Source organism: Mandrillus leucophaeus, unplaced genomic scaffold (genome assembly GCF_000951045.1).
Source record: "Mandrillus leucophaeus isolate KB7577 unplaced genomic scaffold, Mleu.le_1.0 Scaffold444, whole genome shotgun sequence".
In the NCBI taxonomy this organism is placed as follows: domain Eukaryota; kingdom Metazoa; phylum Chordata; class Mammalia; order Primates; family Cercopithecidae; genus Mandrillus; species Mandrillus leucophaeus.
The window spans coordinates 2382519-2410227 of record NW_012104743.1 but is presented as its reverse complement, the minus strand read 5'-3'; the positions used below and the strand labels follow the sequence as shown (position 1 = coordinate 2410227).

The 27709-nt window shown below is 37.0% G+C and overlaps 1 protein-coding gene and 1 long non-coding RNA gene across 4 annotated transcripts in view; one reads left to right on the top strand and one right to left on the bottom strand.

Moving 5' to 3' along the window:
• Positions 1-4448, top strand: part of ZFPM2 (zinc finger protein, FOG family member 2) — a 414398-nt gene extending 409950 nt beyond the window's left edge. For both annotated transcript variants that reach the window (XM_011994180.1, XM_011994181.1), the window contains one exon: positions 943-4448. In XM_011994180.1, the coding sequence (XP_011849570.1) occupies positions 943-3434 (2492 nt within the window). In that variant the 3' untranslated portion in view covers positions 3435-4448. The remainder of the gene's footprint in view (positions 1-942) is intronic.
• The window catches only part of LOC105549568, a 280683-nt gene that overhangs the window by 29727 nt on the left and 223247 nt on the right, over positions 1-27709 (bottom strand). The window lies entirely within an intron of this gene.

Genomic DNA, 27709 nt, shown 5'->3' with positions numbered 1-27709 from the left:
TGAGTATTGGATTCATTAAGGAAAAAAGGAGACAAGGATAGTTAGACCCCTTTTATGACTACAGGACTAGGTACCTCTGCCATGTTTTCAGCTTATGAATGTAAAAGGTGGTCTTATTTTAGTCCAGAGTACAGAGGGGATAAGCCAAGCTGATTTTACCATATGCTGACCAATGGGAGCTAGAGTCAACCTTAGTGATGCTTACCCACCACAGTCAATGATAATATTCAAAATATGTAATCATGGACTAGAAATAGGCAGCGATCAATCAGCATGGATGTCAATGCGAAATGACTATATTAGTATACTGGTAGACTATATTAGTCTACCAGGTAAATATCAGCCCTGGATAGAGATAAACTATGTTCAGCAAAATTGTGGCGTAAAATTTTAAATTTATATTAAATATAAATTAGGATGTTATTAATTACTTTACAAAATTGTTTCTATTTGGCTTCTTTAGAATATAACCTATATGTAGTGTACTGAGAGTTATTTGATTTGCATTGGTTTTCAACAGCAATCCTAATGAATGCTCACTTCTTCCTAATGTAGAGGCTAATGTTCTAGTAGGAAGGTTATTGGATCAGTAATTATAAAATCTGAGGCTCAGGCATGGCTTCATCACTTAATAGCTTTATTAACATAATCAATTCCCTTAGCCTCCTTCAGTGTGTTTCCTCATCTGTAAAATGGAGACAGTGACACTTACTCCACTTCGATGCCGTAATATTCATGAAAGTAGTTTGAAAACTATAAAGTGCTATTATTATTATCACACACTGTAAGAGATGTCACAAGAAAACAGTTAATATAATGAATGAGATTCTGAACGATTTCATTCCTATTGTGTTGCAAACATTAGGTCATTAGAAAAGGTCCCTAGCATTCAAAGACCAACACACATGTTTCTCATTGTTCTTATTTTGTATGTCTCCCTAGGAGTGAAAATGGAAGAATTTCTGCCCCCTGGTGCTAGTCTAAAATGCACCGTCTGTAGCTACACTGCTGATTCTGTGATCAACTTTCACCAACACCTGTTCTCCCATCTCACTCAAGCTGCCTTCCGATGTAATCACTGCCATTTCGGCTTCCAGACTCAGAGGGACTTATTGCAGCACCAGGAGCTCCATGTCCCTAGCGGCAAACTTCCCAGAGAAAGTGACATGGAACACTCTCCAAGTGGAACCGAAGACAGCTTACAGCCAGCCACAGACTTACTGACCAGAAGCGAACTTCCCCAGAGCCAAAAGGCCATGCAGACTAAAGATGCGAGCTCTGACACAGAGCTGGACAAGTGTGAGAAAAAGACTCAGCTCTTTCTCACAAACCAGAGACCAGAGATACAGCCTACAACAAATAAACAAAGCTTTTCTTACACAAAAATAAAGTCTGAGCCCTCTAGCCCAAGACTTGCCTCATCTCCAGTTCAGCCTAATATTGGGCCTTCTTTCCCTGTGGGCCCTTTCCTATCTCAGTTTTCTTTCCCCCAAGATATCACCATGGTCCCTCAAGCGTCAGAGATCTTAGCCAAGATGTCTGAACTGGTGCATCGGCGACTGAGGCATGGCAGTAGTAGCTACCCTCCTGTCATCTACAGCCCCTTGATGCCCAAGGGGGCTACTTGTTTTGAGTGTAACATAACATTCAATAATTTGGATAATTATCTAGTGCACAAAAAGCATTATTGCAGCAGCCGATGGCAGCAGATGGCTAAGTCCCCAGAGTTCCCTAGTGTGTCAGAAAAGATGCCTGAAGCTTTGAGTCCCAACACCAGCCAAACCTCCATAAACCTTCTCAACCCAGCTGCTCATTCTGCTGATCCTGAGAATCCACTTCTTCAAACATCTTGCATCAATTCTTCCACTGTCTTAGATTTAATTGGGTCAAATGGGAAGGGCCATGACAAGGACTTTTCCACTCAAACTAAGAAGCTCTCCACCTCCACTAACAATGATGACAAAATTAATGGAAAACCTGTTGATGTGAAAAATCCCAGTGTCCCCTTAGTGGATGGGGAAAGTGACCCAAATAAGACTACCTGTGAAGCTTGCAACATTACCTTCAGCCGGCACGAAACATACATGGTCCACAAACAGTATTACTGTGCTACTCGCCACGACCCTCCACTAAAGAGGTCTGCTTCCAACAAAGTGCCTGCTATGCAGAGAACCATGCGCACACGCAAGCGCAGAAAGATGTATGAGATGTGCCTACCTGAGCAGGAACAAAGGCCTCCACTGGTTCAGCAGAGATTTCTTGACGTAGCCAACCTCAGTAATCCTTGTACCTCCACTCAAGAACCCACAGAAGGGCTAGGAGAGTGCTACCACCCAAGATGTGATATCTTTCCAGGAATTGTCTCTAAGCACTTGGAAACTTCCCTGACGATCAACAAATGTGTTCCAGTTTCCAAATGTGACACTACTCATTCCAGTGTTTCCTGCCTAGAGATGGACGTGCCCATAGATCTCAGCAAAAAGTGTTTATCTCAGTCTGAGCGGACGACCACGTCTCCCAAAAGGCTGCTGGACTATCACGAGTGCACTGTGTGCAAGATCAGTTTCAATAAGGTAGAAAACTATCTGGCCCACAAGCAGAATTTCTGCCCGGTTACTGCACATCAGCGTAATGACCTGGGTCAACTGGACGGCAAAGTGTTTCCAAATCCAGAAAGCGAACGAAACAGCCCTGATGTCAGCTACGAAAGAAGCATAATAAAATGTGAGAAAAACGGGAATTTGAAGCAGCCTTCCCCCAATGGAAACCTATTTTCATCCCACCTAGCAACCCTGCAAGGCTTGAAGGTCTTTAGTGAAGCCGCTCAGCTCATTGCTACAAAAGAAGAAAACAGACATTTGTTTCTTCCACAATGCCTTTACCCTGGAGCAATAAAGAAAGCAAAAGGAGCCGACCAGCTTTCTCCATATTATGGAATCAAGCCAAGTGATTATATTTCTGGTTCTCTTGTCATCCATAACACTGACATCGAGCAAAGCACAAATGCAGAAAATGAATCTCCTAAAGGCCAGGCTTCCTCAAATGGGTGCGCTGCGCTGAAGAAAGATTCTCTACCATTGTTGCCCAAAAATCGAGGAATGGTAATAGTGAACGGTGGACTGAAACAAGATGAGAGACCTGCTGCCAACCCACAGCAAGAGAACATTTCCCAGAATCCTCAGCATGAAGACGACCACAAATCTCCCTCATGGATCTCTGAGAACCCATTAGCTGCCAATGAGAATGTCTCACCAGGAATTCCCTCAGCAGAGGAACAGTTGTCTAGCATAGCAAAAGGTGTGAATGGTTCCACCCAGGCTCCAACCAGTGGGAAATATTGCCGGCTGTGTGATATCCAGTTCAACAACCTTTCAAACTTTATAACTCACAAGAAGTTTTATTGCTCATCACATGCAGCGGAACATGTCAAATGAACTAACTGAATAAACATCAGTCACCTCTGGTATCAGTGTTTAGTATGTTGTTCTAACCAGTCCAGAAAAAAAAAAAAAAAAAAGCTATTTGAATTACATCTGGGCAATCAGGAGATAATTCATTATGGCTGAGTTGAAGACTTGAGGTGTAATTTCATTACAGTCCATTAGTAAAGTGTATTATTGGTGCCATTTTCAAAAAAAATTAATTTATTTTACCAGCAGTATTCATAGCTGTGGTTATGTTATTTTTTATTTAAAAACTTTATATTAAAGTCATTTGTAATGTTATTGTATAGTTATTGTGTAGCACATATGGTTTGCACTGTATAGTAGCTTTTAAAGAAAATAGTCACAAACAATACAGAAAATCATTTTAGAAATAGCTTCAAAAGCACTTGTGTATCTTGATTTTTTCTTATATGCTGTTGCAGATATATGTATATGCTAAAATATAACTTGCAAAGATGTTCTAAATAGACATGCTATAAGTTCGCCTTAAGATTTCAATTCTTGGATAATCAGGCTCCGTTTGCACTTTATATTTTAGCAGATACAGTCTCTTAGTCACTAGGCTTTGCATTTGTATGTAGCTGTATGTTTCTGTCCATTTTCTTAATCCTAAACCTGTATGTTAAATGAAGATGGCAATTTTTTTCTTGTATAGTACTTGGATTTTCTTTCGCTGATGCAGCTCTGTCTCAATTTTTAAACCTTTGCTGTTAAATGCAATACTTTATAAAGAATGAACAAAATTACTGGAAGCAGTATTGTAAGTAATGAGGTAGTATTAATCAGTTTTATCTTTTTAAAGGCACAGTCTAAATCGAAACCCTAAACTCAATGCTGCAAGTATGAATTTAATTCATATATAAGATCTATTTAAATATAAGAGTAGCAATACTGCACCTGGTGATCGCAAAGATAATGTTCTACTTCTGATAGAAATAATTTCTCAACAAATGTTGTTACTATGCATGTATATGGATGGAATAAAATTCCAGATTGTTGGAGGAGTTTGGCGTACTTTTTTTCCCTTTAAAATAGAAGAGAAACCCTAAATCTATTCCTTGTGATGAGAATAGTTTCAAAATGGCACTGAATAGCTGTATTAACACAATGACAAATCAGTAAAGAGAAAGATTGTCCTTTACATACACCTAATTAATATAACTTACTCTATTAAAATGAACTAGAGGCTCCAGGCCATGAAACTAGAAAAGTTCTTCATTATAACTATAATTAGCAGAATCTCTCTGTCTGCCTTTCCACATCATCACTACAGCACAGATAAAGAGCAGTTTCATGTGTGTCTACAAAACTTACAAGTCATATGCACAAGAATCAACACAAATGTTGGTCAAATGCACCCAAGATTCAGATGAAGTTTACCAGAGAGAGGTTTGCATTTTGAGGAACGGTGATGTGGTATGGTAAAGTGACTCTGATGAGTAAAGATGTGCAAATCTCATGCTTGGGATTTATACATTTGTATAATCCAGGAGTTTGCATATTGAGGGGGAGTGGAAAGCAGAGAATGTGGGCCCAATGGGCCAGCCAGAGACATTGAGAGTGACTCGGCAGACATGATGGTCTCCTGCAAAATTAGGAATCTCCTGACTTGGAAAGGCAACTACCCACTTGAGGCTAAGACACACTCTTTACAGATAGGTTGTGATGCACTATGATTCATCCATATTGAATCTGGTAACATAACGAACATAAATGTTGGCCTTAAGCATAACATACAAATACTGTAACAAAACATAAAAAAAAAAAAAAAATGCTGTGTTGTCAAAAACGTTTCTCCAGTTGCTCGTTGAGAATAACTATTTTCAGAATTGAAATCATGGGCTTAACTGATGCTTTCCATTTCAGTCAATGATTAAACAGTGAGGTGAACAGAACTAAGGTGCTTAATAGTGTGTAACAGGAATCTCTCAAATTATCAGATCCTTGGGGATCAATGGAGATGTTCAGAAAGACCTATGTGGTGCACAGGTTGGAACTGGTAGGGCTGAGTATTCTTAAGAGAGCTTTCTTCCCCAATCTCTTTTTCATCTTCTTTCCTCTTCAAAAAGAAAGAAAGAAAAAAAAATAACCAAATCAACATATATTTATTGATTACGTGGCTTGTATCCACTATTTAGGGGATGAAGGCAAAGAAATATAACACATGACTCTTTTCTCAAAGAGCTTATAATTTGATTCAATTTGGTGCTTCTCAACACTTATCTCACTAGAATTGCCTAAGTAATATTTAAAAATGCCAATTATGTATATATTTTTGTACATTGGGCCTTACCCTAGATCAATTCGAGAAACACTCAAGCCTGTGAGCTCTGAGAATCTGTACCTTGTAAAACCTGTCCAGGTGGTTCTAATATACAAACAGTGTTGGGAAATACTGAAAGGTAAATTAGAAGAAAGCATGAAGGATAAGTGAGACTAAGTATAGTAAAAGAACCAAAAGATAAAAGGAAACCAATATGAGATGAAAGAGCTGGGGCAGGCTGCACAAATAGGGTAGGTTCTGGAGAGGTGGATACCGTGGTAAGGAAGGCTACTTTTAGGCCACCCTGAGATATTTGTACAGTGTATCCACAGGGTGTTTATTTCAAGTATTGTTTGTATAGTTGAAAGTAAGTTCTAATAGCTGTTCACAGAAAGAAGAACATAGTGTAGGTTGAAGTAGTGACATTTGGATCAGAACTAGACCGTGGAGAGTGTAGAGGAAGAAAATGGTATTTCTACATGTGGCAATCACTGTATGTTACAGTACAAAAGTGGAATGCAACTGGCATGTGAGGATGAAAAGTGAGTAAAACATTTTTCAAAAGAAGAGAGTTTAGATTGGAAAGAAAAGGAAGCTGAAGTGGGAGGATTGCTCAAGCCCAGGAGTTGGAGACTGCAGTCCCTTATGATCACGCCTGTGAATAGTCACTGTACTCATGCCTGGACAATGTAGCAATACCCAATCTCTAAAAAATAAAAAATAAATGTAAAAAAGAAAAAAAAGTATAAATAGGGATCTGGTATCACCATGCCAGACCTTGAGTGGCAGACTAAGTTTTATGGACTAAGGTTTATGGACTTGCCTTATACTTTGCCTCTTAAATAGGGTCAAAAATGAAAACTATGCTTAGGAATGGTAATAGAGTAAGTATGAGGTCTAGATGCTACACAGAGGAAGTTTATTTAGAAGGCCATAGTGATGTTTTCAAATGAGGGGGCGGGAAATGAGAGCCTCTACCAGGTGAGTGGAGAAGCACAAGCGTGGGTACAAGATTTAATGTGGGTACAATGAATTAATGAGTAACCATCAAGACTTGGTACAAGTTAGTGAAGATGAAATCAAACAAGAAGCCAAATATCTTCAACCCACACTGATTAAAAAAATGACTCATGTTCAATAAACATTGAAGTCAGAATATGATCGGTTGAGTAATCTAGTTGAAGAGTAGTAAAAAGAACCATGGTTTGTATCAGTTCTTCAGATTGTGGTATTTCAATCGTCTACAGAATTCTAAAGCCTACTAAATGAGAACAGCTTAGTTGTCAAGTTTTTTGTTTGTTTGTTTGTTTTTTGACAAAGCAATCTTAGGGTATTCTGTGTTGTTTTCTCTTGGCCACAATGAAGAACCTTTGAATTAAACAGAGAGAGTGGGAAGCTGTGTGCGAAATTAGTTAAGCTGGCAGCAGATTTTAGTATATAATTGGTCTTTCAAGTGCTTATTTCTAATACGTAACACATTTCAGTGTTTAAAACTACTATAATTTAAAATAATTCAACATACATGTTTTAATATTGAAATTGAAATGGAAAATCAAGTTGTTATGGAATCTGTGAGCACTATTTGAAAACTTTATAGCCAGTAAGAATGCTCTTATTTTCAGGCAAAACTAAGGTTTAGAGATTTTAAGTGCTCAAAGTTATAAAGCTAATAATTGAGAATCAGATACCTGGGTTTTGCCCTCCAATTACCTGCTAACATCATGTTCTTTCCTTCATTAAAACAGAAGGCAAAGACTAAGGCATGTGATGGTATCAATGTTATCCAAATGTCTTGGTCTCCAATCTATGTTTTGAAAGAAAGGCACATTTCCCTTCAAATGCGTAAATTTCAATGGCTTAAGCCTCCACCAGCTTGTATGCCAGAATATGGACTAATAAGCTATTGAGATTTTCCCAGTGTGGCGACCCTTTTGAGACTGCTCTTGGATGGGCTGAGGGGGTCCAGGTAAGGACCACTGCTTTCACACTCGGGTTTCAAGGGAAGAGACACTGCTCTCCCCTTACCACATAATCACCAGCATCAGATATACCTCACTCTTAATAACACAGTCCATCAGTATTTCCTTAAAGTTCAGGGAAGATAGAAGAGAAAAGCAATGTACAGAATACCCCTCAAGTACTCCAGTGACCCACATCTAACCCCCAGCTTTCTTGCAGGATGACCACCTGAACTCTCTGCACCATAAGTGGATCCACACCTCTTGTGTTAAGGTGTCCTAAACAATTTCACAGTAGGACCCAAAGAGAAGCAGGTTTTCGCTCATCCTAGTCACACGTTCACCTCTGGAATACTCACTTCCTGCCTTAATGCTGACCCCTTTAAAGTTCCCCCTTCTTATTCTTCTAGCCACACCACATTAGATTCCACAAGTCATCACGACAATCAGGTCAAGGGCTGCATATCTTAAAAACAGAGGCATCAGTAGTCAAGTCTGATACATTTACACAGTGAATTCACTGCCTTTGAGGCCTCTTCTCATTTTCTTTGAGAAAGTGCTTACAGAAGAAAACATATAAAATAGGTCAATGAGAAAAAATTGAAAGTACAGGCAAAGGGTAATTTAAATCCATACTTAGAAAGGAAACATTTCTCTAATGAAAACTGTAAAAACAAAGCAAAAACAAAAAGAACAACTATTCATTTCATAAGCAAATTTTTTCTATTAATTTATAGAACGGTTGAGGTTCTTGAAATTGCCGTATCTCAAATATTTTCATTCAGAAACATGTCTATTTGTTCCTGTCACCCAGTAAGGTTAATAAATATAAATTGACTGAAAATAGTGGTTTTCCCATAACTAAAGATGGTCGTTCCCCACAACAAATTGTCTTTATTATTAAAGGCCAATATTCCCTATAGTTCTTTTAAAAGATGTTTTTTTTCCCCAGTTTCTAATTATTAAGGATTCAAATGATCTTAACTTGGGTCACCTTGTCACATAATAAGGGAAATGTACAAGTAGGAAATATTTTTAGTTTCACAGATGCAAGAATAAGTAGCAATCCCCAAAGTATTTCAGTTTTTAGCTCCAACATTATTCTCTAACACCAAACCTTTATAAGATTCATTTTGAAAAGTATCAATATTAAATTATTGACATTTAAGACTAAGAAATTGGCCAGGCTTGGTGGCTCAAGCCTGTAATCCCAGTACTTTGGGAGGCCAAGGAGGGTGGATCACCCAAGGTCAGAAGTTCAAGACCAGCCTGGCCAACATGGTGAAACCCCGTGTCCACTAAAAATACAAAAAAAATTAGCCAGGTGTGGTGACACACAACTGTAATCCCAGCTACTCAGGAGGCTGTGGCAGTAAAATCACTTGAACCTGGGAGGCGGAGATTGCAGTGAGCCCAAATTATGCCACTGCACCGCAACCTAGGTAACAGAGCAAGACTCAGTTAAAAAAAAAAAAAAAAGACGAAGAAATTATTTTATACCCACTTGTGCATAGAGCTGAGTTTAGTAATTTTCAATGGGTTTGAAACACTCCAACTTCTAATTTCATGAGCTAATATAAGCCATTTCTGTATATTACTCCTGCTAGATTATGGTAAAATAGTAAACAAAGGACTGGATATCAAAGAGTGAAATAAGTCACAAATTTAGTAACTAGTACTTGGTACAGATCCATTATGATGACCCTTAATAAGGATTTCTGAATGGATTTATGAATGACTAATGGAGAGAGAAAACAACTGGTATATGAATATATGAGTGAATAATGCATGAAGGAGTAAATGTCTAGTTGAGAATCAACCTGATATAATTAACTAATTAATGAAAATGGATAATTTGCCAGATAGTTTTCAAACCATTACTTTTTGATATGGGGATGCATGTTCATTATTTCAGTACCATTGCAGGAAAATAAAACCACATGCATATACGAAAATCTCCTTCCTTGTAAAGTCAGTATCTGGCATAGGTATGTCAAACAGACAACCTGTATAGGGAAATAGTTACAAAAGTGTTGGATAGCCTGAGGGAGTTGAAAGGGATTGGGAACCTCAGGAACCCATCAGCACTCTGAAGACTGGAGGAGCAAGAGGGAAAATGGTATTTCCAAGAAACAATGATTATCATGTTGCTATAGGATCTACCACACTATAGCTTTGTAGGAAGCCAGGAGGCCAGACTCCTGCTGATAGTGAAGAATCTCAGGAGTCTAAACTAACATCGATGTCACTGATAAAACCAGAGCCCCTGAAGGCTGTGCCACTGAGACTGCTGGAGATGGGGCGGCATTTACTTCCACTTCCAGGGGTGTACCAGTTTCATAGGAATCTGCTATTGTCCACTGTTACTGCTGCTGTCACCAGAGGTGCCATCCAAAGCAGAAAACAAGAGCTTCTCCTTTCGTCCTGTCTTTTAATATCCAACCAATGTCTTCCATAGGCAAAAGTGAGCCAGACATCACCTGGCATGGGAGTCGGGAAAATGCGGCCTGAGCAAAGCAGGAATAGACAAACAACTGGCATAGACTAGCCTTGAGAGCTTGGCTTGAAAGGTTTTGTGTTTTCTTATCACAGCTTCTCATCTGCTACTTGTATCTTCCCTTCTAAGATGAAACAGAACCACTCAACTCAATAGCTAAAATTCCAGCCACTTTCACTCTCTCCAGTGTATATAAATCTAACAGAAACATTCTCTGTAGATAGGGAGAAAGGAACATATTAGTTCTTCGTGAGTGCTGTAATAACAAATTACCACAAATTTGGTGACATGAAAAAAAAAAACAAAACTGTATTCTTTTACAGATCTGGAGGCCAGGAGTCTGACATCAAGATGTTGGCAGGGTTGTGCTTCCTTCAGTGTCTCTGGGAGACAATCTTTCTTGCCTTTTCTAGCTTCTGGTGACTGTCAGCATTCCTTGTCTTGTGTCTACATCACTCCAGTCTCTATCTCCATGGTAGCATTATCCCCTCTTCTGTCTGTCATTTCCTCCTGCCTCTCTTAATAGGAACAACAATGATTGCCTTTAGGATCCACAAGGATAATCGTGAATAATCTCCCCATGTCAAGATCATAAATCACATGTGCCAAAATCTTTTCGTCCTACAAGGCAACATTTAGAGGTTCTAGAAATTAGGACCTGATATCTTTGGGGATCGTTTTACAGTCTCCTGTAGGGAAGTATTGAAATACTCTGGCCAATAGGGAGGTAGAGGAGAGGAGATAGAGAGAAGCCATATAGAGAGAAGATAGGAGCCATAACCTTTGAAAAAGGTTATAGCTCCCAGCCAGGTTCTACAAACTGTGGCAGCACAGCAGAAATTAAGTTAATCCCAAGCTGGTGAATCTCTTGGAACTTGACTGAGACACAAATGTTATTAACAAACATCAATAATATTCCATAAAAAATATCTAAACCAACAGGTCTCAACTGATCACTCATGACCCAATCACGAGGGATAATTGAGTCTGATGACAGCTCTGCAGCAGGTGGTGTATCTATTTGCAACTTAATAAACCTTATTAATTCAGAGAATCATGAAAAATCAGGCACAGGCTGGGAAAAAGTTTACTTTGGCACTATCTAGAAAAAAGAGTTTGCTCAGTATATTAATAGAGTAAACAGGATTGAAAGAACATAAACTGTTTTCAAGAACCTTAGCTGCTCCATTTTGCATACAAATAATATATTAATTTCAAACAGTTTTTATCTACATATTAAAGAAGGATGTCAGAGGTTTTTGCTTGGCAATGCTTCTTTGATCATTCACTGCATTTTCTACATATGATGTAATCTGGTTTCAGATGGTGTAAATGTATAAAATTCACTAAGCCCAGAACTTTTTTTCCCTGTCGGGGTTCATTGACCCTCAAGGAAAACAGTTAATCAAGTAAAATACAATCTTTTTATATTCATAGGAAAATATATACTGATAAAATAGTTTTTCTTTTAAAATTAGAAATAGAGGAATAAAAATTTATAAAAATTCAGTAAATGTAAAAAATACATAATATCATAGCTGGTTTAAAGTAAGAGTCTCATGACAGAAAGAGTAAGTGGTTCACATGAACAAAGAATGAAGGCAATAAACATGGAAATCATAAGAAAAAAATCTTAAGAGGAACAGACAGAAAATTCAAGACAAAGACAGGAAGTAACAGGAAGATGTTCACAGAACACTCACAGACATGCCTATGTGAAAACACAGGCTTCTTCCTCCTGCTACAATGTAAATGGCACCTGATCTTAGTCAAAACCAATCCTACGTAAGCATCCCATTCCTTCTAACCAATTCAATGATGTAGCGCCTTCAATTATTCTCCTACTTTCTTGGCACAAAAGCAAGAGATGTATCTTCATAAATTGATGTCAGGACTTGAACTAGAAGCAATACTGCTCCGAATTGAAGTGTGAACCAGAAATGAAAGCGTTTTCTTTATACATTCTGGATTCTAATCCTGGGAGATGGCTAGTGTTCCAATGATGCTCAGATGAAATTACTGCTTGTTTAGCGGATGTAGACTTGCAGCAGATTCAATTTAATTTAGAGATCAAAAGAATGTGATATTACACATACACAGTTTTGAGCAGTTAGTGTTATAGCTACTACATGAGTCCTATAATTATTATCTTTTTCAATGAGCAAATTGAGGCTTAAAGCAGTTGAATGAGTTCCCCAAATGGCAGAACCAGTGGAGCCAAGTGTTTGAACCCAGTTATTTGTCTAGAAGCCTTTGCCGCTCTTTCTCCTAGGTCCCTGATTCTCACTGCCTCTACCTCAAGCCAGATTTCTTATTATCTTGTTGCAGTTCTGCCTGATGCCTGTTATACCCAGTGGTGTAGAAATTTTCTGAGTTAGGATAACCGTTAGTCACATTTTGCCTGGGAAAATCCTAGCCTTTTACAGAATTTGTCTTAAAATTTTCATACGTATTTTTATCAAGAATTGCATCAAAATAATTGGATGGTTCCACAGACTTCCAGTTTTATTTCCAGCTTCTAACATCATCTCCACTGCTAGTGGAGAAGGTGCATGTCCAGTGAGTAGGTTTCTCTTTAACATGTGGTTAAAGCTGAAAGACAACCAGAGGTAACCTATCTTTTGTTTTCACCCTGTCCAGATGCAATGTAACTAACACTTTCTTTTCAAGGACAATGCATAAGGTATTTGATGAAAAAGCACATGTGGACAGAAGCAGTTAAGGACAATTTAACTCTACTCTCCTTTTGTTCAGCAGCTTTTGGAGCTGCTGTGCTTGCCCACTATTGGATCTACCTGTGTGTTAACCACAAACATGCACAAAGCCCCACTAAGTGATGAAATCTACAAAAAAAGTGAGAAATTACGGACTAGACTATGGCATATACTAAAAATAGAGGAGTAGTTATTTCATTGTAGAAGTTATAGATAGTCTAATGCTCTGACTACTCTGGTTTTATCAAGTAGTATATGGTTGTATATGGTATAAATATACAACCGGTTACCTATTTTTGTTGTTTGGTAACGCATTTATGTTGCAATATGCCATTTTAGAAAAATGCTTAACATGCTCTATTAGTCCATTTTCACACTACTATAAAGAACTGTCTGAGACTGGGTAATTTATAAAGGAAAGAGCTTTAATTGACTCATAGTTCAGCATGGCTGGGGAGGCCTCAGGAAACTTACAATCATGGAAGAAGGTGAAGGAGAAGCAAGGCACCTTTTTCGCAATGCAACAGGAAGGAGAATGAATGCAGGAGTAACTACCAAACACTTATAAAACCATCAGATCTGATAGGAAGTCACTCACTATCATGGGAACAGCATGGGGGTAAACTGCCCTCATGATGCAGTTACCTCCACCTGGTCTCTCCCTTGACATGTGGGGATTACAGGGATTGTAATTCAAGATGAGATTTTAGTGGGTATACAAAGCCTAACCATGTCACATACAATGTCACATTTAATATGAAATTAAGAACTGAAACTTACATTTTTCAAGAGTTAGATAATGAATATGTAACTTAAATTGTCTTATTGACACCTATCATTCACCAAGCAAGTGATAGAGATAAATTAACCAAACAAAGTCAAGTCACATAAATTTGTTCAAGAATATTTGGCATCTACTTCAAATGTAGTCATTATTCAGCTAATTGAACCTGAAGATTATGATTCAATATATGCAGCTGCAGAAGGTGCACATATATTACTCTGGAAAGCATGACTTTCACTTAGATTAAATGATTAATCTCTATAAACTTCACTATTGGAATTGCTATATAGCACACACATAATTCAGAATTTTTCAAAATAAGCTACAACATTCTTTCAATTAAAATAGAGGTCATAGTTGGGAAATTTTAAATATGCGTATATTTTAAATTGAATTTTACACATTATATTTTAAATTAAGTTATTAATTTAATTTTAAAACTTTTGTGTCATGTATACATACATGCACATAGAATTATTTACTGAACAAAATGCTTGTGATAAAGCTGATGTTGAAGGTGAAATAATTATTGTATTGCAATACTCACTTTTTCTTCATTTTCCACAGATTTTAGAAATATTTGAATTATTAATATTCATGTACATGTCTTATAAGAGTACTGAACTTTTTTTACCATGTCCTCTGAATTTTGTGTACATTTAAGTCAAAATCATTTATAAATATTTAATTAATATATTCAACAAATAAAATGTCAAATGGTTTCAAAGAAGCAAACAGATATAAAACTTATCACTAAATTAGGAAATTCCTTATTACTAACATAGGGAATCTAAGTTTATTAAACATTGAGAGTTAAAAGAGTGTCTAAGATTTATTTTTTCATTTTGTAATTGCATTTTATATTAATTTGGAGGAAAGCTCTTTTGTTGGAGTTTCTGTTTGTAATTTGATAGATTTTTCATTGCCATGAAATGAAATAGGAAAGTTTATACTTACATTACGTACACAAGTAATACAGATAAATTATTTGATACATTTTAAAAATATATATTTTGCAAAAGAAGGCACTTCTGATTCAACACGTGAAGCAACAAAAAATATAGTCCTTCTAAAGACATGTGAACTGAAATTTTTGCACATTTCAATATAAGAAAAAAACAGAAAAATGAAAGCATTTCTGATTTAGCAAGTTATCTCTGAGATTATACTTATGGACTAAAAGTAAATATACTTCTTATGCTATATATTTTTATACATATTATAAATGGGATCTTATATTCAGAGTTTATTTTGTTTTTTAAACTTTATTTTGAAATAGATTTGCAGAAAATCTGCAAAAATAGCACAGAGTTATCATGTGTATTTACCCAATGTCCCTTAATATTAACATTTCATATAACCATGGTACATTTTTTAAAACTTACATTGGAACAATAATATTAGCTAAACTATATTCCAGTTCCATCGGGTTTTCCACTATTGTCCTTTTTCTGTTTCAGTAACCAACCCAGGATACCATGTTGCATTTAGCCATAATGCCTCCTTCGTCTCCTTCAATGTATGTTTGTACTTTACTTCTTATGACCTTAACGTCAGATATTTTGTAGAATATCCATCAGTGTGAGGTTTCCTGGTTTTATTTTTCTTATGGTTGGCCTACAGTTAGAGACTTGGGAGAACAGCACAGAGGTGAAATGCTTCTCACTACATTTTATCAGGGCATAGATACATAACAACATAACTTATCACTGGTGATATTAACCTGGTCACTTAATTAAGTTGCTATCTGTCAGGTTGTCTACTGTAAAAGTATCTCTTTGTTTCCTTTCTAACTCTATTCATTAGAAGGAAGTCACTACATCTGGCCAACATTCAAGGAATGGGGAATTACATTCCACTTCCTGGAGGGAAGGGAATCAAAAATTTCATGGACCTGTCTTAAAACCATTATAGTAATTAATACATATTTGTGGGGAGATTTTTTAACTTTAAAAAACATATTGGTGGGTACATACTATTTGTATGTATTTAGGGAGTACATAAGATGTTTTGATACAGCCATGCAATGTGAAATAAGCACACCATGGAGAATGGGGGCTCCATCCCCTCAAGCGTTTATCCTTTGAGTTACAAACAATCCAATGACACACTTTGAGTTACTTAAAAATGTACAATTAAGTTATTATTGACTTAATAATAGCATCCTCTTGTGCTATCAAATAGTATGTCTTTTTTTTTTTTTTTTTTTTAACACAGTGTCTCACTCTCCCACCCAAGCTGGAGTGCAGTGGTGTGATCATGACTCACTGCAGCCTCAACCTCCTGGGCTTAAGCAATCCTCCCACTTCAGCCTTCTGAGTAGCTGGGACTACAGATGCATACCACCACGCCCAGCTAACTTTTGTATTTTTTGTAGCGACAAGGTTTCACTATGTTGCCCAGGCTGGCCTTGAACTCCTGGGCTCAAGCAATATAGCCTCCTTAGCCTCCCAAAAGTGCTGGGATTACAAAAGTGAGCCACCGTGCCCAGCCTCAAATAGTATGTCTTACTCACTCTTTCTAACTACTTTTTGTCCCCATTAAGCAACTCCACCCCACCCCCAGCCACCCATAACTTTCCCAGCCTCTGGTAACCATCCTTCTACTCTCTATGTCTATGAGTTAAATTGTTTTGATTTTTAGATCCTACAAATACGTGAGAACAAAGATGTGTTTCTTTCTGTGCCTCACTTATTTTACTTAACATAATGATCTCCAGTTCCAAACATGTTGTTGTAAATGACTGGATCTCATTATTTTTTATGGCTGAATAGTATTCCATTGGGTATTCATCTGTTGATGGACTCTTAGGTTGCTTCCAAATCTTGGCTATTGTGAACAGTACTGAAACAAACATGGGAGAGCAGATACCTTTTCAATATACTGATTTCTTTTCTTTGGGTTATGTACCAATTCCTCAATGGGATTGTGGGATCGTATGGCAGCTCTACCTTTCAGTTTTTTGAGAAACCTTCATATTCTTCTCTATAGTGATTGTACTAATTTACATTCCCACCAACAGTGTACAAGGGTTCCCTTTTCTCCACATCCTCACCAGCATTTGTTACTGCCTGTCTTTTGGATATAAACCATTTTAACAGGGATAAAACAATATCTCCTTGTAGTTTTTGATTTACATTTCTCTAGTGATCAGTGATGTTGAGCACCTTTTCATATGCCTGTTTGCCATTTGTATGTCTTCCCAAGAAATGTTTATTCAAATCTTTTGCCCATTTTTTGATAGGATCGTTACATTTTTCCTATAGAGTTGTCTAAGATCCTTGTCTATTCCGCTTATTAAACTCTTGTCAGATGGGCAGTTTGGAAATATTTTCTCCCATTTTGTGGGTTGTCTCTTCACTTTGTTGATTGTATCCTTTGCTGTGCAGAAGGTTTTTAACTTGATGTGATCCCATTTGTCCATTTTTGCTTTGGTTGCCTGTGCTTGTGGGGTGTTACTCAAGACATGTCCTGGAGAGTTTCCCCAATGTTTTATTGTAGTAGTTTCATAGTTTGAGGTCTTAGATTTAAGCCTTTAATCCATTTGATTTGATTTTTATATATGGCAAGAGATAGAGGTCAGGTTTCATTCTTCTGCATTAAGATATCCCGTTATCTAAGCATCATTTATTGAAGAGATTGGCTTCTCTGCAGTGTTATGTTCTTAGCACCTTTGTTGAAAACAAGTGGGCTATAAACACACGGATTTGTTTCTGAGTTCTCCATTCAGTTCCATTGGTCCATGTGTCTGTTTTTATGCCAGTTGCATGCTATTTTGATTACTATAGCTCTGTAGTATAATTTGAAGTCAGGTAATGTGATTCATCTAGTTTTGTTCTTTTTGCTTAGGATAGCTTTGGCTATTTTGAATCTTTTGTGGTTCCATATAACTTTTAAGATTTTTTTTTCTATTTCTGTGAAGAATGCCATTGGTATTTTGATTGCATTGAATCTGTAAATTTCTCTGAGTAATATGGACATTTTAACAATATTGATTCTTCCAATCCATGAACATTGAATATCTTTCCATTATTTAGTGTCCTCTTCAATTTCTTTCATCAGTGTTTTTAGTTTTCATTACAGAGATCTTTCACTTCTTTGGTTAACTTAATTCTTAGATATTTAATTTTATTTGTGGTTATTGTAAATGGGATTACTTTTTCACAGTGTTCGTGGTCGGCATATAAAAATGCTACTTGTTTTTGTATGTTGATCTTGTATCCTGCAATTTTACTGAATTTATTGATCAGTTCTAAAGGTTTTCTTGTGTTTGGGTGTTTAGGTTTTTCCAAATATAAGATTATATCATCTGCAAACAAAGATAATTTGACTTCTCCCTTTACAGTTTGAATGCTCTTTATATCTTTCTCTTGTTTGATTGCTCTAGCTAGGACTTCCAGTACTATGTTGAATAACAGTGGTGACAAGGGGCATCCTTGTTGTGTTCCAGATCTTAACGGAAAGGCTTTCAGTAGGCCCCCGACCCCATTCAGTATGATACTGGCTGTGGATCTGTCATGTATGGCTTCTTTTATGTTGAAGTATGTTCCATCTATCTCCAGTTTTCTGAGGACTTTCATCATGAAAGGATGTTGGATTTTATCCAGTGCTTTTTCAGCACCAATTGAAATGACCATATGATTTTTATCCTTCATTCTGTTGATATGCTGTATCACACTTATTGATTTGCAGATGTTGAAGCATCCTTGCATCCCAGGAATAAATTCCACTTGGTCATGATATTATCTTTCTAATGCATTGTTGAATTTGGTTTGCTAGTATTTTGTTGAGGATTTTTGCATCAATAGTCATCAGAGATATTGGCCTATACTTTTCTTTTTTAAAATGTGTCTTTGTCTGGTTTTGGTATCAAGGTAATACTGGCCTCATAGAATGAGTTTGGAGGCATTCCCTCCTCTACTTTCCAGAATAATTTGAATAAATTGGTATTAGCTCTTCTTCAAATGTTTAGTAGAATTCAGAAGTGAAGCCACTGGGTCCTGGGCTTTTCTTTCCTGGAAGAATTTTTATTATGGCTTTGATCTCATTACTTGTTATTGGTCTATTTGGGTTTCGGATTTCTTCATGGTTCAATCTTGGTAGGTTGTATGTTTCTAGGAATTTGTCCATTTCTTCTAGATTTTCCAGTTTATCAGAATATATTTGCTCATAGTAGCCATTAATAATCCTTTGAATTTCTGCAGTATTAGTTGTAGTGTCTCCCTTTTCAGTTCTGATTGTATTTATTTGTATCTTCTTTCTTTTTTCTTAGTTATTCTAGTCAAAGGTTTGTCAATTTTGTTTACTTTTCAAAAAATCAACTTTTTGTTTTATTGATCTTTTGTGGGTTTTTTCATGTTAAATTCATTTATTTCTGTTCTAATCTTTATTATTTCTTTTCTTCTACTAATTTTGGGTTTGGTTTACTCTTGCTTTTTTAATTCTTTAAGATGCACTATTAGGTTGTTTATTTGAAATTTTTCCTCTTTTTTGATGTAAGTGCTTATAGCAAAACTTCCCTCTTAGTTTTTCTTTTTCTGTATCCCACAGGTTTTTGTATGTTGTGTTTTTATTGTCATGTGTTCAAAAATTTTTTCGATTTCCTTAATTTCTTCAATGACCCACTGGTTATTTGGGATCACATTGTTTTATTTCTATGTATTTGTATATTTTCCAAAATTCGTCTTGTTATTAATTTCTAGTTTTATTCCATTGTGGTCAGAGAAGATGCTTGATATTATTTTCATTTTTAGAATACTTGAAAACTTATTTTGTGACCTAACACATGGTCTAACCTTAAGAAAGATCCAAGTGCTGAGAAAAATAAACTGTATTCTGCAGCCATTGGATGAAATGTTCTATAAATATCTATTAGATCCATTTGATCTATAGTGCAGATTAAGTCTGATGTTTCTTTTTTGATTTTCTGTCTGGAAGATCTGTTTAATGTTGAAAGTGGGGTGTTGAAGTCTCCTGCTATAATTTATTGGGGCCCATCACTTTCTCTTTAGCTCTAACAATATTTCCTTTATATAAAACTGGATACTCCAGTTTTGAGTACATATATTCTTAAAATTGTTACATCCTCTTGCTGAATTTACCTCTATCATTATGCAGTGACTTTCTTCGTCCCTTCTTATAGTTTTTGTCTTGAAATAAATTTTGTCTGATACAAGTATAGTCACTGCTGCTCTTTTTTTGGTTTCCATTGTCATAGAATATCTTTTTCCATCACTTTATTTTCAGTCTATGTGTGTTTTTATAGGTAAAGCATGTTTCTTGTAGGCAATAGATAAATGGGTCTTGTTTTTTCATCCATTCAGCCATTTTATGCCTTCTGATTGGAAAGTTTAATACATTTACATTCAGTGTAATTATTGATAAGTAAGGACTTACTCCCACTATTTTTTAAATTTGTTTTCTGGTTGTTTTGTGGTCTTCTCTTCCTTGTTTCTTTCCCTGCCCATCTTCCTTTAGGGGATTTTCTCTGGTGATAAAATTTAGTTTATTGCTTTTTATTTTTTGCATATCATATATTTTTGTTCGATGTTACCATGAGGCTTGCAAATACCATCTTATAACCCATTATATTAACCTGACAACAACTTAACACTATTTGCATGCACAAACAAGCAAAAAGAAAACTATTAAAAAATCTACACCTTAACTTCATCTCCTACTTTTTAACTTTTATTGTTTCTGTTTGTATCTTTTTGTGCTACACCTTAAAAAGTTGTTTTCTGCTATTTTTGATTGGTTCATTGTTTAGTCATTCTACTTAGGATAAGAGCAGTTTACACACAACAGTTACAGTGTTATAATAGTTTAATAATATATAAAATATATAATATATAGGGCGAGGTGGCGGGCGCCTGTAGTCCCAGCTACTTGGGAGGCTGAGGCAGGAGAATGGCGTAAACCCGGGAGGCGGAGCTTGCAGTGAGCTGAGATCCGGCCACTGCACTCCAGCCTGGGCGACAGAGCGAGACTCCGTCTCAAAAAAAAAAAAAAAAAAAAAAATATATATATATATATATATATATATAAAATATATATAATAACAGTTGTTCTGTGTACTTAATATTACCAGCCAGTTTTGTATATTCATGTGATTACTTTTTGCTCATTAATGTCCTTTCTTTCTGATTGAAGTACTCCCTTAGCATTTCTTGTAGGACAGGTCTGATGTTAATAAAATCAGTCAGCTTTTGTTTGTTTGGGAAAGTCTTTATTTATTTTCTCCTTCATGTTTGAAGGATATTTTCACCAGATGTACCACTCTAGGGTATACGTTTTTTCCTTCAGCACTTTAAATATGTCATGTCACTCTCTCCTGGTCTCTAAGTTTCCATGGAAAAGTCTGCTGCCAGAGGTATTGGAGCTCCATTGTATGTTGTTTCTTTCCTATTGCTGCTTTTAGGATTCTTTCTTTATTCTTGACCTTTGGGAGTTCAATTAGTAAATGCTTTGAGGTAGTCTTTGGATTAAGTCTTCTTGGTGTTCTATAACATTCCTGTGTTTAAATATTGATATCTTCCTCTAGGATTGGGAAGTTCTCTGTTATTATCCCTTTGAATAAGTTTCTACCCTTATCTCTTTCTCTACCTCCTCTTTAAGGCCAAGAACTCTTAGATCTGTTTTTTTTTTTTTTTTTTCTGAGACTATATTCTAGGTCTTATAGGAGTGCTGCATTGTTTTAAGTACTTTTTTTTGCATTTCCTTGATCAATTCTGCTATTAAAAGACTCTGACGCATTCTCCTGTATGCCAATTGCATTTTTCAGCTCTGGAATTTTGGTGTAATTCTTGTTATTTCAATCTCTTTATTGAACTAATCTGATAGAATTCTGAATTCTTTCAGTGTTATCTTGAATTTCTTCGAGTTTCCTCAACACAGTTATTTTGAATTCTCTGTCTGAAAGTTCAAATATCTCTGTTTTCAGAATTGGTACCCAGTGCGTTATTTAGTTCATTTGGTGAGGTCATGTTTTTCTGGATGGTGTTTATGCTAATAGGTGTTCTCCAGTGTCTGGGTGTTGAAGAGTTATTTATGATCATCTTTGCTATATGGGCTTCTTTGTACTTGTCCTTCTGTCCTTCTTGGGAAGACTTTCCAGATATTTGAAAGGACTTGTGTGTTGTGATCTAATCTGTATCTGCTTTAAGGGGCACCGCAAGTGCAGTAATGCTGTAGTTCTTGCAGACCTGTAGAGGTACTGCCTTGATGGTCTTGGACAGGATCTGCGAGAATTCTCTGAATTACCAGGCAGAGACTCTTGTTCTGTCATCTATTTCCTCCCAAATAAAGTAAGTCTCTCTCTCTATTCTGAGCCACCTAAAGATGGGGGTCAAGTGACATAAGCACCCTTGTGGCCACCACCACTACGACTGCACTGGGTCAGACCTAAAGTCAGCACAGCTGTAACCACTCGTACACACAAGTTCTGCTGTAACCACCCCCTGGCTACTGTCTGTGTTTGCTCAAGGCCCTGGGGCTCTACAATCAGCTGGTGGCCAAGCCAGTCAGGCCTGTGTTCTTCCCTTCAGCGGGGTGAGGTCCTCCAGGCCCCAGGAGGGTCCAAAGGTGCCGTCCAGGAGTCATGATCTAGAGTCAAAAACTTTAGAAGTCTACCTGGCTCTGAAACCACAAGATATGATTCTTCCCACTCTTCTCTCTCCTTTCCGAATGCAGAGAAGCCTCACTCCTTAGCCACTGCCACTCCAGTCCATGAGGAGTATTGCTAGACTACCGCTGATAATCCCTTAAGGCCCAAGGACTCTTAAGTCAGCTCGTGAAGAATACTTCCTGGCTTGGGACTCATCCTTAAGGTTAGCTTGTGGGGAGATATTTTAAGGCTATGCAAATGTTCTATTTCTCTTACAAGTTTTACCTACTGGTTTCAGCACTCAGTAATAGATCTTGCCCAAAGCAAGAGTTAATATTGTTCATACTTTAAATAATTTGCTTTCTTCAGTCCTTCCTTCTATATTTGTTATTGACATTCTACTTTAAGGAAAATTTGTCCTTTATTCTCAATTTATTTATTCAATCATTTATTTATATCAGTATGGACTCATGGATATTTACTTTATTGCCCGTGTTATAATCCAATACTATAATTATTTGGTTTCTCAAGTTTTTCCAGCTGTGGCCCTTAGAAGGTCTTGCAGCTTGGCTCCTATGTTTTTTGACATCTTTTTTTTTAATCCTTAGAATATTCTGTCTTTGTGGCTGTACAATATATTTCAAGCTCTGCAATGCCTCATTTTCACAATCCATTCTTACTGAACTCATCTTGTAATTTCTTTAGCCCAGCACTAAAATTAAAGTGGCATCGTTCCTCTGGGGCAATACCCAAGGTTCATTGCCTACGCCAAGGAAATCAAGGATGCAGACACACAAGGTGTAAGTTTAAGAGCAGAGGTTTAATAGGTGAGAGAAACAGAAAAGTTCTCTCTCCTGTAGAGACAAGGGGGCTCCCAAGTGGGTCTTCTGGGTCTATGGTGAAATGCACAGGGTTTTTATAGTTGAGTTTGAGGAGGTAATGTCTGATTTACATAGGACCCAAAAGATTGATCAGACCAGATGTGCCATTTACATAGCACATGAAGAAGCTGGCCACCCCATCCTAATCTTTTATTATGCAGATGGGTTGTCTACCTGGCCGGTGGCAAGTTTCCTGTTCCTTTATTGTACACATGGTTGACAAAGAAAAGGTAAGATGGAGCCTCCATGTTGAACATGTCTGGCCCCCAGGTGGCTTTTTCCTATTGGCACAGCTGCCAGCATTCACCTGTGCAAGCTTCTAGCTTGTTTTTCTATGTCTGCACCTTGATTTTTCAGGCTATTCTTTGTTAAAAAAGAAAAGAAATTATTTGGGGGCTACTTTTTATTAAAAGGGAAACCTTGCTGAGGGTTCTTTTACCCTCACTAACTGCCTAAATAATTTCTTTCTAACTCCTGTATCAGAATCATTCATTTATTCAAAGACCTCAATTTTTTCTATTGGAAGATGGTATTTAGAACCCAAGATATTGACATGAGGTATGTATGTTGCCACTGGGTGTCATTGATTCTAGGCCATCTCAACAGAAAGAGTCAGGATGTATGTATATGTAACAACCAATGCATATATTTCTATAATTATTTTTGTATGTATCAATCTACATTTATTTTAAATGAACAAGTATTCATATTATTCTAGCACTGATTTTAAATTTAATATTCAGATCAATGCAAATAATATTTTCTTTAATATACATTGATGTTTTATTTCTATTTCTATAAACAATTTTTTTTTTTTTTTTTGAGACAGATTCTTGCTCTGTCGCCCAGGCTGGAGTGCAGTGGCTGGATCTCAGCTCACTGAAAGCTCCACCTCCCGGGTTCACGCCATTCTCCTGCCTCAGCCTCCCGTGTAGCTGGGACCACAGGCGCCCGCCACCACACCCCAGCTATTTTTTTTTTTTTTTTTGTATTTTTAGTAGAGACGGGGTTTCATCGTGTTAGCCAGGATAGTCTCGATCTCCTGACCTCATGATCCGCCTGTCTTGGCCTCCCAAAGGCTTGAGCCACCACGCCCAGCCAACAATTTTATTTTTAAAGATAGTTTATGATTAGAACTATTTTTTAATCCACTTACTTAAGAGCTGATTTATTTCTTAATAACCACATCTTTCAAAAACATGCAATTATAATTATTTTAGCATTCCTTTCACCCTTACATGTCTTAATCTGGATAATAAACTACAATGAGTTAATCTGAGCTCAGTAGGCTCTTTGAATACTGTTATTTAGATTATAGCCTCTCAAGCCTTACTATTTCTACAAATCATCTGAAGATACCGTTAAACGGCAGACCGATTCAGTAGGAGTGGAGAGGGGCCTGAGAGCCTGTATTTTTATGTGGCTTCCAGGTGATACCAATGCTGCAGGTGCACAGACCACACTTCGAGTGGTGGTAAGACTGAAGATTACACAGTTGTCATTGTGTAAGCTTTCTACGCAGTTGTTCTGAGTCCTCAATCCTATAGTGCTTGTTCCTTCCTTTATTCCAGAGCCCAAATGCCTCATTTCAAAACCCATTTCTAGGGAACTCAGTAACCTTTAAAGTTCCATTCAGTCTGTAGCTCTTTTTTACATTTCTACACCTATTTCAGTTTAGAGGCTTTGTCTATCATACATGCAAGGTAAGTTTACATCAGTTTGTAAATTAGATTAGCTGTGTTTGACAAGTGGGAATGGGAAAATGTCCTTTTCCACCTCTTTTCATTCTTCAGTAGTTTGGTGAATAGAGCAGACCTTAGAACATATTATTTGCCAGACTATATTCAGGTCTCACTTATACATCACAGCCACCTCACTTATATACAACAGCTACCTCACTGTGAGCTTTCTCATTTTCAATCTTGTATTAATTTTGATAATTTTTTTAACCCAAGGAAAACACTTATGGAGTCTATTACAAGATTGGTGGGTTCACACTGTGATCAGAGACAAATGCTTAAGGGAATAGTGGAGCCATTCTGTGATTTATGACCATTCCTGGTCGGGGGTAGGGTGGGAGTGTAGGGAGAGAGAGTGAGAGTGGGGAAGGAATAGAATAAATATAAAAAGAGTATTGCAGTCTTGTGGCCATCTGTGCTAACTGCATGCTGCATATCTCAAACAGAAATAGACAGGATATAAGCAAATGTTATTAGTTGCTTTTAATTTTTGCTCTTCAAAATTATTTGTGTTATATCCATTCATTCATTTACCCATCCATCATGATTGCACTATAGTTCTGAGTTCTTACTCTGGTATAGCCTTATGATGGGCACTGGGGACCACATGCTAAGAGATAGTCTCTATCTTTAATTGGCTTTGGGTAGAGAAGTATGGAATGAAAAGCACACAGGTGAATACAAAACTTTATGATAAATGCTACATTGTGGCACAGAGTACTGGAGGCACATAAGAAAGCACCTTATCCAGTCTTGGGGATCCTGGAAGTTTCCTACAGGCAACAGGCTCTAATTTGAGGTGTAATACATGAATAGGAGTAATTCAGGTAAAGAAAAGCAAGGACAAAGGGCAGAGAAGAGGCAGCAGGTGGAAATGTGGTTATTTTGGGAACATTCTAAGGAAAGAGATTACCATGTGCAAAACCCAAATGTTGAGGATACAACTTCTCCCAATTTTTCCTTCTCCCGGACTCCCCATTTTAGTGATGTCAGCACCACCAACCTAGTTACACTGTCCACAAATTAGGAGTAATCCTTGCCTTCTCCCACTCATTCATTCTGCGGTTTCCCACTTAGACAATCACTTAGTCCTGTCAATTCTTCCTTCTAGCTATATCTTAAATGCATTTTCTAGTCTCCATTCATGAGGTCACTGAAATATTACATTGTCCAAGATTATGGACAATCATCTCTTACCTAAATTACAAGAGTCTCCAAAATCATACTCTTAGTTCCAGCTTTGAACATCTTTCAGGTTGAATAACATTTATTTTCACTATAGTGACCTTTCTACTATAGTGAGTTCAAGGAACTAATAGCCAATATTTATCACACTCACAAAAATATACAAATGAATGAAAACAGTTATGACCCACCCATGACTGCAGTGGATTCCAAAGATAAAACACTACTACTGCTGCTCCATTCTCAAATCCTCCAATAGCTCCTCATTGCCTTCAGGATCAAGTACAAACTCCTTAACATGGTTAACAAGGCCTTAAGTCACTGGGCTCCTGCCTACATCTCCACCTTGCTGATCCAATACTTAACACATTTCATATACAGTATATTTTTCGTTCACCTAGATATGATAGTCACTATACAGGGCACTCTAAATAAAATGATGAATAAGATAAACAGTCTACTTATATTCTATCAAAGGAGACTTTTAAACAAATCATCAAGTTATTAGCAACTGTTGTAAGAACACTTTTCCATCATCACTTTTATGATGCGAGTACCCTAGACATTCTAAACATAGTATTTGGCATTTTGGGGGATCTTCACCTATTTCAGATTATAAATTTTTCCAGATATTGATTTTTAAAGAAGATTATTATTTTAATAAAAGACATTGCCACTCTGTTACAGTAATTCTAGCTACTGTATCAGATGAAGTGTGAAATTTCAGTAGTTTAAGACAGTGAAACTTATTTCTAACCCTCAATGTGTTCCTTAAGCAGGAGAAACAAAGCAATTATTCAGGTATTCAAGCTGATGGAATTCTTTCCTTATTAGTTCAGGATTTCTAAGTTCCCTCGACACTGACATCCTGTTGACAGTCAGGGAAAGAGAGGAGGACTTGCAGGTAGGTTTCAAAAGACCAGACCTGGAAACAACATATATCCCTTCTGACCACATTCCATTGGCTAGAATTCTTTCACACAACGATGCCCAAGTGAAGGGGTCTTGGGGGAAGTATAGAACAGGTCTGAGCCCAGAAACAGAAGGAAGTGAGTTCAGGGAACTAATAGCCGGTGTTTACCACACTCACAAAAATATACAAATGAATGAAAACAGTTATGACCCACCCATGACTAGAGTGGGTTTGCTGTCATCCAACGTGATCTATACCACCTGTTCATATGTGACTGAGAGGACCACTGGCCATCCATAGCCTGGGAGGTTACATCATCACCTTGCACCTCACACTCTAATAAGTTTTTCTTCAATTATCATAAATTTATAGGCAGATGATAATTCTAAATATCTTTTAAAAATAATTCTACTTTTAGGTGCTTATGGTGTTAAGACTCAAACAGAGTTACTAGTACACTAGTCACTGTGGAAACCTTCCCTCCTGTGCCTGTCTTTCCCCGTTCCCTGCCTGTTCCCTAGCAACCTGGCATTTGGTAAATCTTAGTTGTCTTTTAGATCTTAGCGAAAAATTACTTTTAATATTATGTTCTCAAAGACCTCCCCAAATCTGGGTTAAGAGTTTTTTCCATAACTTCTAGAAGCAATTCATGATTACTGTGTATGTATACTTATGAAAATGCATGACTTAATGCCTGGTTAATTATTATATCCCTGGAATTTAG